General features: G+C 36.4%; 1 protein-coding gene across 1 annotated transcript in view; it reads left to right on the top strand.

Moving 5' to 3' along the window:
- The window catches only part of LOC136247811 (uncharacterized), a 70,704-nt gene that overhangs the window by 41,756 nt on the left and 11,801 nt on the right, over positions 1-17,147 (top strand). The window contains exons 12-20 of the mRNA XM_066039635.1: positions 6,458-6,707; positions 7,736-8,023; positions 8,641-8,778; positions 8,828-9,025; positions 9,079-9,240; positions 9,298-9,513; positions 10,729-10,757; positions 11,053-11,517; positions 11,579-11,823. Coding sequence (XP_065895707.1) covers positions 6,458-6,707; positions 7,736-8,023; positions 8,641-8,778; positions 8,828-9,025; positions 9,079-9,240; positions 9,298-9,513; positions 10,729-10,757; positions 11,053-11,517; positions 11,579-11,823 — 1,991 coding nt within the window. The remainder of the gene's footprint in view (positions 1-6,457; positions 6,708-7,735; positions 8,024-8,640; positions 8,779-8,827; positions 9,026-9,078; positions 9,241-9,297; positions 9,514-10,728; positions 10,758-11,052; positions 11,518-11,578; positions 11,824-17,147) is intronic.

Genomic DNA, 17,147 nt, shown 5'->3' with positions numbered 1-17,147 from the left:
TTAAGCCATTCTCAATCCTGTATGTAAATTGCAAGTTTCCTGCAGTTTCTGAGGGTTGCACCCCCTGACATTCTGCAGCCATACATACTTTATCCTCTGTATATCAGGTCTAGAATTGCCATTGCAAGATACTGAACCTATAGTAGCACAGCTTTCCCTATATTATCCTTGGAGTTTGAAGTCATTGAACTGGTAATTGCATAATCATGAATCTGGAGCTGGTCAAACCATAAGGTATAATAAAGCCTTGGAGTGGCTATAATGTATAGTATAAGTAAAAGGTTGAAGACAAATGTGAGCATTCTTTGTGCTATAGAAGTATGAACTACTGCCACTAGTTTACTCATGATCATGACTATATATCACTCGATATTTTGTAAGAGATCTTTTTGTGTACTAGTCTGGTAGACAGCAGGATGAAGTTTGCAAAATGGTCTATAGTTTATTTTAATGCACTTTTGGATTGTTCTGTATACCTAAAACAATATTCCACCTGCTGGACTGGTGTCAGCCTTGGGCATTTTGCCATAGCAACCAAGGTTTAATTAGCTGCATAGCTACCATACAAATTTCACAAAATGTGACTGAATTTTGGAAAAATGATCCAAATCGCACATTAAAAGTTTCGAGATAAACGGTTTTAAAGAATTAAAGCCAGCATAACTCTCCAAGGATAGCAAGCACGCGTATGAAATTTACACAACAGATGCACCAATCTGTTACCTTTCAGGCCACTTCCAGTGCTTGTAGCTGCTTGTAGAGTTTCCCACCAAATAAGATAGAAAATCTGAGCAGTTAGATGAGCGAAGTAGTATCACGAGTGCTCACAAAGGGGTGGGGGGTGGCGGGGAGGGCAAGAGATAGACCTCAAAATGGAGGGAGACCACGATTGGAGTCCAGACACGAGATTACAGGGCTGTGCTGGCTCCTTAGTGGCTGATGTGTAGCAAAACCAACAGAGAAAACGTCTGGCCAACATTATAAGGCTGTCCACCAGTAAACCACTGATTCTTGCCAAGCCAGGTCCTTCACAAGGCCTGAAACCGCCACTTGAGCACTCCACACCACCCAGAAAAGACGTCTGTTAAACCAGCCTCGAGTAGTTTGAGTAGCACTGAGGGTCAAAACTAGTAGTACGATAGTGTAACTATCCACTGGTGGTGTTGGTTTGATTTTGCCTGATGTTCGATTTGGATCGGTTTTGTAAAATCTGGTCACAAATAACTTCTGTGGGTTTCAGTTTTGCCCAAAATTGTTTGATAATCTGACTATTTAACGAATCTGAGGTATTACAATTGATGTCAGAAAAAAGCTGAATAATTAAATAGTCCCATAAATCCCTGAAAGCATCATTATGCATGCCGTAGTTACGTATGTCTCAATAACTGTCATAGGCCCTGCAGGCACAAACTATACCCTGTCACACAGCAGGACGTATCTCAGTATTGGAGTAAAATATTTGCATTCTGCTACTTGTATTATAAAGCCAATCAATTGCTTAATAGTAACCTGCTTAAATTTTCAAAGCTATAGCACATTGGTACATAAAGGTATGGGTGATTAAAGTTCAAAAAGTAGACAAATTTTATGTGCTCACATGCCCTATATTCACAGGCCCAATCACATTTGCTCTCTTGACTTTCTTTAGTCTGCTTATTATAATAAATGTTTGTTTCAGCTTAAGCTATACTATGTTGGTTACCATCACTTTTAGACTTGAGAGAATAAACACAGTTTTGTGGTAGGAAATTTAATTCTGACCTTTTCCTGTTGAATGCTTCTAGTGTCTTGGTGATAATGATTTTCCTCTTTTCGGTTTTGCTGGTGTGGAAAAAGCTCAGCTAATACACCCTTTCTCCAGCTAAAGTCCATGAAGTGCAAACAAATTATCAGGCGAAGTATTACAAAATGTTAAATAACATTGGTGCTAATGATAGAATTTGAGTTTTATGTGTAAAGAAGTTAAATGTACAATAATTATGTAGATCATCAAATGTAAGCTCAATAACTAGTACTTGCTATATATGTACTTGCAGAGTATGTTACAAAGCACTCACTATACAGTGAATAGGATATGTGTGTTCTTCATCTATGCTTATTAACTGCCTGGTATTTAGATTCTTCACACCTGCTCTACTATCATCTAGCTAACTTAGCTTATTTTCAAGAAATAATGGAAGTTATGCCTCATTTGGGACATCATATGTGGTATCCATGCAGTACAGTAGCTGCCTCTTGTACCCCCTATATACCCTGAAATGTGGACACTGTGATAACCAGAATATTATTTTGTCTAAGGTCCCATTTGTATAAACACACATACAATAAAGTCTCTGAGATCAGGACAACTTTCCAATAAAAACAGCATAGTAGGGTTTCAGAATAGTATTGTGAGAGCCTCTAGCTATATTTTATATATGTAGCTAGAGGATCTCACAATATTATTCTGAAGCCTCTAAGATCAGGACAACTTACAGTATAGTGGAGTCTTAAGGTGTCAAGAATAGTGTTGTGAGAGTCTCTAGCTATATAAAAGAATATGATTTGATGGCCATTTCAGTGAAAGCAACTAAATGAACAGACAGAAGTGAATGAGCAGAAGTGGGTGACAACAGACATAACTTCAGTACAAAGGGCATGTGATGATCTATTTACTGTACATAAAAAATAAGAGGTAGCACACAGTCATACATACGTGTGTGTGTTATTAAGGTGTGCTATTCTCCTACACTTTAATGCTGCTCCTCTTGCATGAGAATTTGGTAACCTTACAATTTGGTATGTAAGAGAGAACTTTCAATGATATAAAAGTGCTCAATGTACCAGTCATTTTGTGACCAAATTTGCAAGAAAAGTCTTCTACACACCATAAATTACCACTTTAATAATTCATAACTTAAATTTAGATTTGAAATAAGTTATTGATTGAAATTTTATCAGCTGTGAGTCATAACATAAAGCATTGGAGGAAGAAAAATTTCAAAACCAAAGTTATCCATACAATTGGGAATTGCATGTGGAAGACACAAATCCAGCCTTTAAGAGCATCCATCACATTATATTGCACAAACAAAATTTCACTTAAAAGTCTTTCCTGCTGCCACCTACTGTATTTGCTCCACTAATGATTTCCTCTATCGACATTTATCAACAGCATATATTGGGGTCAACAACAGCCTGTTGTATACACACACATATGCGGTGCAAATTGGCTATTCTGTCTGCAGCTTGGCTATTTTGGCATGGATCCCATCATTTTCTACTTTACATGTGCTCTATTTAAGGCAGAAAGTCAAGCTGATGTTGAAAACAGAACTTAGACAATTTCTTATATCTAAAACCATTTAGTTAATGAGATTACATTAATTTAACTAGTATAAATTTACTTAATCGCTCAACATAAAAGTAATAGTGAACTTGTTCATTCCAGTCACCTCTGGCAGGCCTGCCTTATTAAGGAGGTGGTTGCATTAAGGGTGCTCTGTACAGTTCGTACAAGGCTTCCCAAAACATAGTCTCTTTTGCACTAAAAGAAATATTATGGTCACTTAATTAGTCTGTGACACGTTGACGCATTTTAGTACTTGTAAATTAGGTATCCCATAGCAACAAGCACACGAATCTTGCTATTCTACACCCTATCACTTAAAGTAGAATTACTCCGTCATTTTTAATCCAATAGACATGAAATTTTCACACAAGCTACTTTAGTAATTTTACCAAAGAAGAGCGTTTGCCATTTTGAAATAGCAAGTTCAGATGATGAATAATGTAGAAGTGAAAAAAGGATTTCTGGGACTGTCAACCCGAAAGATAAATATGTGATGATTGAGAAGCTAAAAGACAAAAATAAAAACGCACAATGGTTTGTGCTGTTTAGCATAGTGTATCATAAAAGTATCAAGGCTCTTGTGCATAAACTGTAGGACTAGTTCTAGTATAAAGGGAAAAACTGTAACTCATGTTCTAAAGCAAATTTAGCAGTTGGGTTTGGACTAAACTGTGTACTAGTGTTAGCTTATATCCAGTAAAAAAGTACAGGACATTTGCTAAAACCATTTGTAAGTTATAGAACAAATTAAATTTCATGGGAAGCCATATAAGCGGACTGTACAGAGCACCCTTAAACATGTTAAAGTCACTGTGTACACAAATGACACAATTAGGAGACTGTTACAATAGTCAGTTTAAATCAGGTGACCTTATTATACAGTGATCCAGTTGGATAGGTTTCATTGTATAATTGAATATTAGAAGTATTGCACAATCACAAATGCCATAAAATACCAGTAAAGTAAACAGGCATAACACAGAATGTGATGAAAAGAATTAAATGAAACTTGGTGTATGACTTTGACTCATGATGCACTGTCTTTGTGCCTATTTTGAAGAAATTTGAAAAGAGTGGGTTAACATTTTAATTTCTTGATAATTTAGCATGGAATGACCAAAATACTAGAATTTCCTGAGTTAATATCCCAATTTGCCCAATGCTGACGGAGGTCCAGCAGGTGGTTTTGAGTAGTCCATAGTATGGAGAAATATTTTGTGACATAAAATAAACTATAGACCATATTGCAAGGTTCAGCCAAAAAAGCCACTTATTCTACTGGACTATACCAAAGTACACACAATAGAGGTATCCACTTGGTACAAACTATTTCTGTACTAGCTTATTTAGGGAACAATAGTCATATAGCCATTGTGCTGAAGTGACCAACCAACTCAGATGACCATTATTTAGCCTTTCCATACATATATCAGTCTTCTATGTATTTTATGTATAAAATTATTTTGTTTGTACATATTTGAAGGACAACGGGAGGTACATGTATATGTCCCTTGTGTCCTTGACCCCAAACACTTTATTCTGTACTGCAATTAACAAAAGTTTAAAATTGGACTTAATCATTAAGCTGTGTTCTACATTCATGCATTCTTTCTGTATCCTAAATTAATTTTTCTAATTGGTTGATAATTAGGCTGCCTTTTTGTAATAGTCAGTGTATAGAGCAAAAAAAGGCTGCCAAATTTCCAGCTAAAAGAAATTAATTTTAATGTAGAATGCAGCAAGAGTAAATGTAGAACACAGCTGAATGATAAAGGTTCAACTTTTGTTGATTGTATATCAACATTCATTCTTGGCCGCTTCAGATATCAACTGTTTTGGTTGTCTACTGTACATAATGGCATGTACTAATTATGTAAGCATGATTTGTATCATATAATGGTTTGGCTTATACGTACATTGAGTTCATAATGACTACTGATAAGCTCCTATCCCCCCCCCCCCCCCCCAAAAAAAAACAGTAAATTAAACACTGCAGTGTCCTATTAAAGAAAAGTACTAATATAAATCAGGATGCTCTAACAAGTCTAAACATTCATCATGTTGTAAATTTATTAATAAAATAAGCATATATTCATATATTGAAAATAGCAAATGCTCAGTTAGTGCAGCAGTTATAATTTGAAAATGCAGGTTTTCCGAACACACATATTCAGCAGATACAAAAAAAACAAACAATGGAGCATGATACAGATAGTATGAACAACACCTAAATACAAAATAGTCACTTTCAAAGGCTTAAGCCTTTTTCTACTGAGTCCTGACATTAGGCTTGCACCAATTATGCCCAATTGTGCTGGCATAATTTTGAGCATAATAGGCTAGCAAAAGTATCAAGCATTATGCCAGCATAATAAGACAATTCTGATATTTAAATGCACAATGATTGCTTGCCAATAACAGAGCAAAAATATGAACACACTACACCTTAATACTGCATTTCATATTTAGAAAGCAGCATAACAGGCTGGATTTTTGAGCACTTTTCAAAGCATAATACCTTATTATAATAGGCTATTTTCAAAGCATAACCCTTTGTCCCCTAAAGCCACTTTAGTTCTTAAAACAAAAGTTATTTTACGAAAAATACTTGGAACCACCTATTCCTTCATGGTTTGCATTAAACTACTCATGAAGCATAGATCTACAACATCAATGCAACTTTTACTAACCTTATTTATTCAGTCTTTCCTTTGTGACAGGTAGTATCGTAGCAACTATTGTCTTAAAAATGCCCGAAACTTATTTCAAATGCAGATTCGCCTTACATCACACTCTATTGTGCTACAATGTTCGGATAAAGCGTATGATAATATCCGTTAACCACAGAGTAGCGTGGTCCAAACCGTATATTCACCAGATGTTTTGTTTACGAGATATATGCATTTGAACGCATGCGTGTAAAACGAGCTACTATAGTGGCGTTCGCATTTAACAGAACACTTTTATTTATTAACGTAAGAGCCAAAGGATTATATAATTAGTTCAAGCCTACCTGACATTGCTTTTTATAATGCATGCATAGAATATTTTATATGCATTTTTTTTAATTGTACACTGCATACCATAATTTCAATTTGTAATTGTGTGTTTCTTTGATCTAATTAGACTGGGACACCATATTCTCCACCGAAGAATGTCAGATGCATTGGTTGGAATCAGCTACGTCCTGATTCACAAGGAAACTCTGTAGTGTTGCGTGCATGGACCAACCCACTACAAATGGGTAACAATTACTACCTCTCATTTGGTAGCCCAGATTTTTCAGATGGCAATATTTCAAGTTCTAATATAGATTATATCGGTCTGCTAACACCAAGTCAAGCTAACAGTGGAGCTGTTTTAATCACACTTGAAGGTATTTGCATGGGTAATTAACTATCATAAATGACTGAAGTTTGGTAATTTGGTAAATTAAACAAACTTCACCAGCCAATTAGCTTCTGCAGTGTGGTGTCTATTATTGAACACTGTGTGGTAAATTTTGCAAAACTTTTATGCATGACATTTTAATTAGCCAAACTTTATATGTGACCCAGTCTGGGAAAACCGGCCTTATTACCTATTTTAAAGCATTGAGAAATGCTAGTTTTAAGTATTCATTGTGTTGTAGCTCACTAATGGTAGAAGCTACATGTACCAAATTTTCACACATTTTACACCAATTTCTTACCTTTGAAAGCATCCACAGTAGAAGTAGCTAGTATGGAAGTTTCCTACCATTTTAGATAGTTTTTAACTTGATGTTGACTCTGTGTTTAGTTTGTTAATTCAGAGATGAAGTATGGATAACTTTTCAATTGCAACAGAAAGTTCATCCATACAAACAAAGAAGATGTGTAACAGGCAGAACATAGCTAAAAATGAAGCCCCATTACCACTGTCACTTCAAAGTAATTTCAGTTGAAAAGTGAGAGTGTTGGGGCATGCATTCAGATACACAATTACATTTTATGGCATGATTGGCACCATTTGTCTTTTGGTACCATTTGCAATGGTTCATTTTTCATGACTATGATATTAATAAATTAAGAATTAAATGTCCACTAGTATATCTGCAGGTAGAGGTATCCTGTCTTGCTTCACTGCTTTTTAGTTTTTCCTTTGTTTCACAATTTTTTTCTTTTATCTCATCTTTCCTTCTACTTGTTATTTCCTGACTATGGTATTAGGGTGTCTGCTACATTGAGGTGACTGCTCTATTAGAGCACCTTGATCTTGTGGACTAGTTTCTGGAAACCTTGCAGAAGTTCACATGATGAACACACCTTTGAATTGTGGGTGCTCAACATTCCCAGTGCAATTATAGTCGGAAATGCTCTCGCATCCCTTTCTGCCAGTTATGTTTTATATTTACATGCACTATATGCTTGGTAAACATTTCAGGTATCACGACTGTCACTATTGTTGGTGATGCTGAGAGGAATGAGACAGCACTACAAGATGTTACATTATCAGTTACTATTTGTACTGGATCATCCTTCACATTTACTGTACAGTGGTACTACAATAATCAACCAATAATTAATGATGGAAACTACACTATTACCAATACATCATTAAGTTCATCACTAACAATACTTACTACAGTTCCTAGTGATACTGGAACATACAGAGTTGATGTTAATAGTAGTGTGAGTAATAATTCTGCAACTATCAATCTTAATATCGAAGGTACGTAAGCTGCTTCTCATAAGTCATGTACCTTGTAAAAGAACATGAGAAAATCCTCCACTAATCTGCTGCCTTTATGTGATCGGTGTGGTAAATTTACTGCTGACTATGATGCAGTACAGTAATTCAAAACATCATTTAGCAGTTACCATTAATTTTTAAAGTAAACAGATTTTTTTGATCGGAGAACAAAGTTCTGTAGATTTCACAGTCTAATTAATGTAGTTTAGTGGATAGAAAATGAAAAAAAGCACATAATATCCAATTTAAGAAATTGTTTTAAGGGGGATAACAGTGAGTTATCATCCTTTTAACAGAGCACACATAACTTGATTGTTACAAAACATTGGTGGATCCAGCATGGGGCATTTGGGGAAACTCCTCCTTCCATTTGTGAAGGAGTTAAACACATAGCCTTTGTGAGTACTAAATGCCTCTACAATAATTATTGCTAATAATAGCTGTAAAAATGTGTATATAGCCTTGCTACGATGATGTTAATACTATCTATTAATGATGCAAAATAATATTTGAATGATATCTTTACCATCAATAATTGCAATGTCCATTGCTATCCATTTTATTTGTACAAAGTAATGTTGTTCTCTTATCTGCAGGTGTAACTATAACATTTGATCAGCCAACATATAGTGTTGATGAAGGAGTTACACAATTGGTTCCAACCATAACCCTCAGTAATCCAGCATCATTTGATTTCTCTGTTAATGTAATTGTTGAGGATGGAACAGCTACTGGTGAGTATTGCTAGATGTGATTGACTAGTGATTCTTTTATGCTTTACAGAAACTGATGATTACAATAATACAATGTCTGCTATTACCATCCCTGCTGGAGTAACCAGTATAGATGCCAATCCTATTAAATTAGTGGATGATACTATAGTGGAGTATAATGAAGTGTTCAACATCTCATTATCATATCCAGATTATGTTAATGATGGAGACTATAGTGAAGTTACAGTTACTATAATGGATAACGATTGTAAGTGTATTGGTCACATAATGGGACCTAGTATCATTATAATACGCTAACAGGTGTCAGTGTGAGGTTTACACAGGACATATTTAATGGATCAGAAGCTACAGGGTATCTGTTAGTATCATTAGAACTAGTAGGAGGAACAGTAAGTATTCCATTTGGTGTTACTGTTATACCATCAGAACATGTTCCATTACGACTACCAGAATCTGCTGAAGGTATTATAGTGTTGTATACTGTATCTACAACAAGTTGTTTATAGGGTTCTTTGACAGGTGATGTTGACTTTAACGCTACCAGTCAGATTGCTAGATTTGAAGTTGGCATGACAACAAGTTCTGTTGCTATATCACTGACCCCTGTTGATGATGACAGTGTTGAGATATGGGAAGAGTTTGACTTATCATTACAAGTGTCATCATCCTTATTTGGTGGTAGGGTAACACTTGGTGATCCTAACACTGCTGTTGGTCTTATCATTGATCCTCAGAGTAAGCGATGGGGATTTTGTTTCTAATGCTTTTTTACTTATGTACATGACATGTCTATAAAACATCACTCACTCACTGAAGAATTTAACTAATGCTACTGTCAAGTTAATGTGACATATATGTATATATGTATATTAATGCATTTTAAGAATCAGGAATGGAGAATGAAGTTTACTCCTCAGGTTATATCACTATTGCACAAACTAAGTCACCTGTACAAGGTGTATGTCTCTCATTCATAGGTGGTGGAGATGGGGGGGGGCATAGCCCCCCCCCCCCCCCCACGTTTTTGGGACACTGTTTGCAAGAAAAGATCAAGATACTCTAATAGAGCAGTTACAGTATTCAGAGAAGCAGTGTAGCAAATTACTTAGCTGCGTATGTGTAGTTATAAATAAGGAGATATAATTGGTGGAGAGCAGCTATTGTCAGCAGGCTGTGACCTTTTTTTATGGTCTTGCCTGGCCCCCTCACTCTTTAGCCAGCTCCACCGCCCCTGGTCTCATTTGTGACTTAAATGCAACATTAACACCTACTATATACTGTATTATATTGCAATACTCTACTGCATAATATTATGGTCACAGTCTAGTTGGCATGTATGCATTATGCGTACTGTATGAAACTTTGGGAGAGAATGTCAGCACACACAAAAAAAGTCCTACTTTTTCATTTGATCATAAAGACAAGTGCCATTATCTTCTGTCATGGCATTTGGTAGATGAAGGTAATCATTACTCCCCAATTGTAAATTTCAGCTTCATATCATTTGCTTTATTATCATTCAAGCTTACAGTGCATTTTAGAATTTCATCTTGGATCAGTTTACCAATCCTGCAAATAATTTACACTTGTACAAATGCTCAATCAATACATTTTGTGTATAATTGTAATCCTGGAGGAGGACTGAGTGGGGGTGCTTAACTAGATATTGGGTGGCCTGCATTTCGTATCCTGGAATAGGAGGGATTTTTTCCTTTCTTTGGCCCTTTTCTGTTTCACCTTATTGTTAGCTAGATCAAGTAATCTTTCTTAAGTCTCCAGTTCCAGTTTTACTAGCTTAGGTAATCCAAGGGCTGCAGCACTTGTTGCTGTCAGACTTTCAGTGCTGGCCACTGTAAAGCTTTATACTGTCAGTAAAAGATTTGTAATCTACCTTATTTTAATGCACTAAATGCATAGTTTTGTTAATAATATTAATTATTTGCTCTCCAGGTTGTATTCAAGATGGCCATTGTGGATCTGTAAGTTTCTGTAGTATACTGTACATCTGTATAATCTCTAAACAGGCTGTAAGACCAGGTGTCCTACAGACCTTCAGCACTTGTGCTGTAAAGCCTTAATAAATAATAAATTAAAACATTAAAATTATGTTATTGAGTATGTGCAGCATCATGTCAGTGACAGCTTTGACACAAACCATTAAATACTTACTGTGCTTGATCAAAGAAAGCAAGAGTTTTTAAAGATACGTTAGATGGTTATGAGATTTGTGAAGGTTTATACGTATACATATATATAATATATATATGTGTGCAGGAATATGGAGATTTCTGCCAGAAAGAATGTCGAGCAAATGATTTTCCACCACACACTACACTACTACAACAACCAGTTGTACTTAATGAGAACATTTTTGTTGTTATTCCATCAACCAGAAGACCAGAATTTGGAGATGAGTTTACATTTTATGCTAGTTTCAGTCAAGCCCCAAACACTACAGCATATTTATTCTTCTATGGCACTAATGCAACCACTATTAACTTTGCTGTGAGGTTGGATGGTGTATCAGCTGCGGGCAGCACCAGGTTAATCATTCAACACAGCAATGGTCAGCAAGCTACATTTGATATTCCTTTACTGAGTGATGGAAATGAACATTGTCTGTTGTTTACATTTCCTCTAATAAGAGTGTTTGTGGATGATGTGCAGGTTGACCTTTCAGGAGCAGCGAATTTGGGATTCTTTGAACTACAAGCAGCAAATGTTAATCCTGACTTAGGAGTAAGTTATAAATTATACAACATTAAAGATTTGTAAAGTTGTCATAAACTTATTTACTCAGGTCACAGATCCCGATGCAGTTAACCTACTAGTAGGAGGGGTACCACCTGATGTTGGTTACCTTAGTGGAACAATCAATCAAGTAGCAGTATTTAATGGATACCTGTTTGCTAATAGTTCAGTGTGTTCACTAATGGATACCAGTATTGTACGATATGGACGATGTACTCATTATCTCACACTTGGTGAGATTTGTCCACCACCAACTGTAGAGAATAATGAATTCTGTTTGGAAGACTTGGACAGGTATCTATTTCTATACTTGTATATTCCTATGTTTTGATCTTATTATTTTGGCAAGAAGGAAAAAATAGCCTATACACCAACTTATTATACAATATTGTCTGTCCGGGTGTGTCCAGTTAGGTCTTGAAGTTGTTTAAGGGGTATATGTCTACTAATAATAAGAAACTTAACTAAGAAATCAATTAGCTACATGTATGAAGAGCAGGTAAAATATTTAAGAAATATTTTATTTAGGGGAAATGTCTTTGTCAGTGGCAGATCTAGGAGGTATTTATCTGTAAATCAATATAGCCTGTAATAATAGGGTATGTTGGCACATAAAAGCTGCCTACATTTTCAAACTTTGATTCAAACCTTTTATGCCATTATACTATAGTTATGCAAACCCCCCCTCCTTAATTGGCTATAAACATACAACACAAGTTGCAGAGAAGACAATCATGATACACGGTAGTGTGTCGTGCTACCCAAGAAGCCGGTGCATCACACCATGAGTATATTCACCAGAAGAAAGAAAACATGATTTGCACGCATATGTAGCTCTGTGATCCTGTATACGATTGGAACCAAATTTGCTACAGAAGTGCTGGCCAAGTAGGGGAGGCTACATACAATTTTGAAGAAAATGCTCCAGACATTTTTCTGAGATATGAGTGGCCAAATTTTGGTTTTCTTTTTCATTTTGCACACTTTGCAAAATCCGCCTTAAAATACCAATGTATGCTCCAATCGGGCTGAAATTTGGCACACTTAAAGGGCTCATTAATGTGAATCTCAGTACCAAGAGTGGTAGGAATCTGATGAATATTTACCAAGTTATGACCAATTATTTGCATAAGGTAAGGTCAAATTTTGTCATGCCCACAGGGGAGGAATGAGTTGAAAATTGCTATATATGTAAATGGAGTAACCATCGTAGGAGTGCCTTTTGTTGTTTGAAAGGAATTAAGATAAAGACCATGGAGATATGACACAAAAGCCAAATTGGGTCACAATTATGCAATCAAATATTATGAATAAAAGTTTTCACACCTACCAGGCAAACTGCTTAGAGCAATGAGCTAATAATCAGTATGTAGTGTAGCCGGAATAATCATCATAGAAAGTCCTTGCAGTAATACAGAAGAATTGGATTACAAGCCATTGAGTTATGATTTGAAAGCAAACTAGAGTCAAGTATCAATTATCGTGCAATTTGGTTTTCGAACAGTTGCCACTTACTTCATGGAAATCTAACCGCTTAAGTTATTGTACCACAAAGTAGCCTACACAAAACAGCAGTTATCCACCAGTAATCAGGTATGTAGGATCAATAGCGTGAGAGCTGCAGCTGTTAGTATGCAAGGTCCAATAAATTCCAGGTTTGAACAAAACTATCTATTTATGAACATTGCGTTTTACTACCAGAAAACAATTCCCATTTTTTTTCAAATTTATGTATAATATACCTGTGTTCAGTAGTTACCAATGACCAGAAAACAGTTTCAATATCTTTAGCATAGAGGGAGTACAAGCATTAGGATATTTGGCTATATTTTCAGATGACTATTTTTTATTTAACCATGCCCACCGGTAGATTTTATGTTTCTGCAAGAAATGCACCAGTGCTAAAGTACAGAAACCGGTATATAAATACCTTGCATGTATAGAACTGTACTGTGAAGTTGATATCAAGGATATTTTCATTTTTGAACTACATTTTTAGCTCCTACATGAAGGACATACAAAAAAGTGAAAAATGAAGTAACAAGAAGCAACCTCCTGACCGTCCCTATATGTTTGCCTAGGTGGCCCACCATAAACATAACCATAAAGTTTAAAGGGTAATGCTTTATCTACCTTATATGGGTGCATAAAATAGCAAATTTTCGACAAAAGTGTGCATCTTTATGTGCCCATATAAGGTAGAAAAAGATGGTCCCTCATTTTTTATGATGGTATTTGTGGTGGGCCACCTAGACTAACATATAGGGATGGTCAGGAGGTTGCTTCTCGTTACTTCATTTTTTCACTTTTTTACACCTTTTCCATGTTGGAGCTAAAAATGCAGTGAAACAATGAAAATATCCTTTATATCAACTTCACAGTACAGTTCTATACATGCAAGGAATTTATTTACCAGTTTCTGTACTTTAGCACTGGTGCATTTCTTGCAGAAGGATAAATCTTCTGGTGGACATGGCTAAATAAAAAAAAAAAGCATCCGAAATACTGCCAAATATCGTAAGGCTCGTACTCCCTCCATGCTAAAGATATTGAAACCATTTTCTGGTCATGAACACAGGTATATTATACATAAATTTGAAAAAAAATTTTTTGGACATTGTTTTCTGGTAGTAAAACGCAATGTTCGTAAATGGATAGTTTGTTCAAACCTGGAATTTATCGGACCTTGCATACTATTAACTGCAGCTCTCACACTATTAATCCTACATACCTGATTATTAGAGAATAATTGCTGCTTAGTGTAGGCTACTTTGTGGTGCAATAACCCAAGCTGTTATATAGATTTCCATGAAGTGAGTGCAGCTGTTCGAAAACCATAGTACCCAATAATTGATAGTTGACTCTAAAAGCAAGATTAAGATACTCTAATAGAACAGTCACCCTAATAGAACAGTCACCATGCAACTACAAATAATCAGACCATTACAAGTCACCCTGTAGGGAGAGCTTGAAGCCAATTCTCCCTGTAGAGAGGTCAGCTAAAAGCAAATCACCCTGTAGAGTAGTCTCACATGGCCAGACCCACTCTTTGCATGGTGCTTATGATTGATAATTATAAGTGCCTAGCTGCAAAGGGATCTGGTATAATTCGAATAATAAAATTGTTCTGACACCCTGAGCTTTCTCAGAGTGATAATGAAACACCTGGTCAACTTTCATCATGCCATGTCATTTTGCGCTTGTTGACAAATTCCTTTTTCTGACAGTAAGCCACCAGCTATGACATGGCGTGATGAAAGTTAGCCAGGTGTTTAATTATCACCCTGATAAAGCTCAGGGTATCAGAACAACTTTGCTATTCAAACTATACCAGACCCTCTTGCAGCTAAGAACATATAATTATCAATCGATATGCGCCACGCGAAGAGTGGGTCTGGCCATGCGAGAATGACTACCTGTAGAGAGTTCAGTAAGAAAAAAAACTCACTCTGTAGAGAGATCATGTACAAACAATTCATCCTGTAAAGAGTTCAGCTACCTTAGTGATATCAGATAGAAACAATTCACCCTGTAGAAAGATCAGCTACACCCTATAGAGACTTTATCTACAAATAAATCACCCTGTAAAGACTTCAACTACAAACAGACAACCCTGTAGAGAGTTCAGCTAGAAACAAGTCACCCTGTAGAGAGAATCCTGTAGAGAGTTCAGCTATAAGCAAATCACCCTGTAGAAAGTTCAGCTACATTTCAAGTCACCCAGTAGAGAGATCAGCTGCAAATAAGTTATCCTGTAGGGAATAATTGGCATGTAATAAATATCTAATCAAAAACAGCCAAGCTGTAAAAAAGGTGCGGCCCCCAAAAAGGCCATGGTGAAAAAAGATGTGAAATCCAAGGTGGCGGCCAAGAAATGGCTGTGATGGTAGGTTAATGGTAAAAATTTTAATAACGACAATTCAGGTGAATTTGATGCCAAGACCAAGTGGCACAAAATTCACCTGAATTGTCGTTATTAAAATTTTTACCATTAACCTACCATCACAGCCATTTCTTGGCCGCCACCTTGGATTTCACATCTTTTTTCACCATGGCCTTTTTGGGGGCCGCACCTTTTTTACAGCTTGGCTGTTTTTGATTAGATATCACTTCTTTTTGTATTTGTATACTGCAAAGCCAGCCATAGGGCTGGCTTTGGGGCTTTTTTAACCCATGTGTTTTTTTATTTACCACAGGAAGAAGAAAAGAACTTATAGAAGATTTTTAATACTTCAATTATTTTTGATTTTATTAGTAATTATACAAATTATATACATATATTTATTACATGCCCATTATTCCCCACAGTATATTTTTTAGCAGCTGATCTCTCTACTGGGTGACTAGAAATATAGCTGAACTATATACAGGATGGTTTTTTGTAGCTGAACTCTCTACATGATGGTTTCTTTGTAGCTGAACTCTCTACAAGGTGACTTCTTCTAGCTGAACTCTCTACAGGGTGATTTCTTTGTAGCTGAACTCTCCACATGATGGTTTCTTTGTAGCTGAACTCTCTACAAGGTGACTTCTTTTAGCTGATCCCTACAGGGTGATTTGTTTGCAGCTGAACTCTTTAGGTGGTGATTTCTTTGTAGCTGAACTCTCTACAAGGTGACCTCTTCTAACTGATCTCTCTACAAGGTGACCTCTTCTAACTGATCTCTCTACAGGGTGATTTGTTTCTAGCTGAACTCTGTACAGGTGATTTGTTTGCAGCTAAACTCTCTACATGGTGCTTTCTTTGTAGCTGAACTCTCTACATGATGGTTTCTTTGTAGCTGAACTCTCTACAAAGTGACTTCTTCTAGCTGAACTCTCTACAGGTGATTTGTTTGCAGCTAAACTCTATACATCCATGGTGGTTTCTTTGTAGCTGAACTCTCTACAAAGTGACTTCTTCTAGCTGAACTCTGTACAGGTGATTTGTTTGCAGCTAAACTCTCTACATCCATGGTGGTTTCTTTGTAGCTGAACTCTCTACATGATGGTTTCTTTGTAGCTGAACTCTCTACAAGGTGACTTCTTCTAGCTGAACTTTCTACAGGGTGATTTCTTTGTAACCGAACTCTCCACCTGATGCTTTCTTTGTAGCTGAACTCTCTACAAGGTTACCTCTTCTAGCTGATCTCTCTACAGGGTGATTTGTTTCTAGCTGATCTCTCTACAGGGTGACTTGTTTCTAGCTGAACTCTCTACAGGTGATTTGTTTGCAGCTAAACTCTCTACATGGTGCTTTCTTTGTAGCTGAACTCTCTACATGATGGTTTCTTTGTAGCTGAACTCTCTACAAAGTGACTTCTTCTAGCTGAACTCTCTACAGGTGATTTGTTTGCAGCTAAACTCTCTACATCCATGGTGGTTTCTTTGTAGCTGAACTCTCTACATGATGGTTTCTTTGTAGCTGAACTCTCTACAAGGTGACGTCTTCTAGCTGAACTCTCTACAGGGTGATTTCTTTGTAGCTGAACTCTCCACCTGATGGTTTCTTTGTAGCTGAACTCTCTACAAGGTTACCTCTTCTAGCTGATCTCTCTACAGGGTGATTTGTTTCTAGCTGAACTCTCTGCAGATGATTTGTTTGCAGCTAAATTCTCTACGTGGTGCTTTCTTTGTAG

This window comes from Dysidea avara, chromosome 2 (assembly GCF_963678975.1).
Source record: "Dysidea avara chromosome 2, odDysAvar1.4, whole genome shotgun sequence".
NCBI lineage: Eukaryota > Metazoa > Porifera > Demospongiae > Dictyoceratida > Dysideidae > Dysidea > Dysidea avara.
Note: the sequence above shows the minus strand (reverse complement) of the source record. Positions and strands in the feature narration are given on the sequence as shown.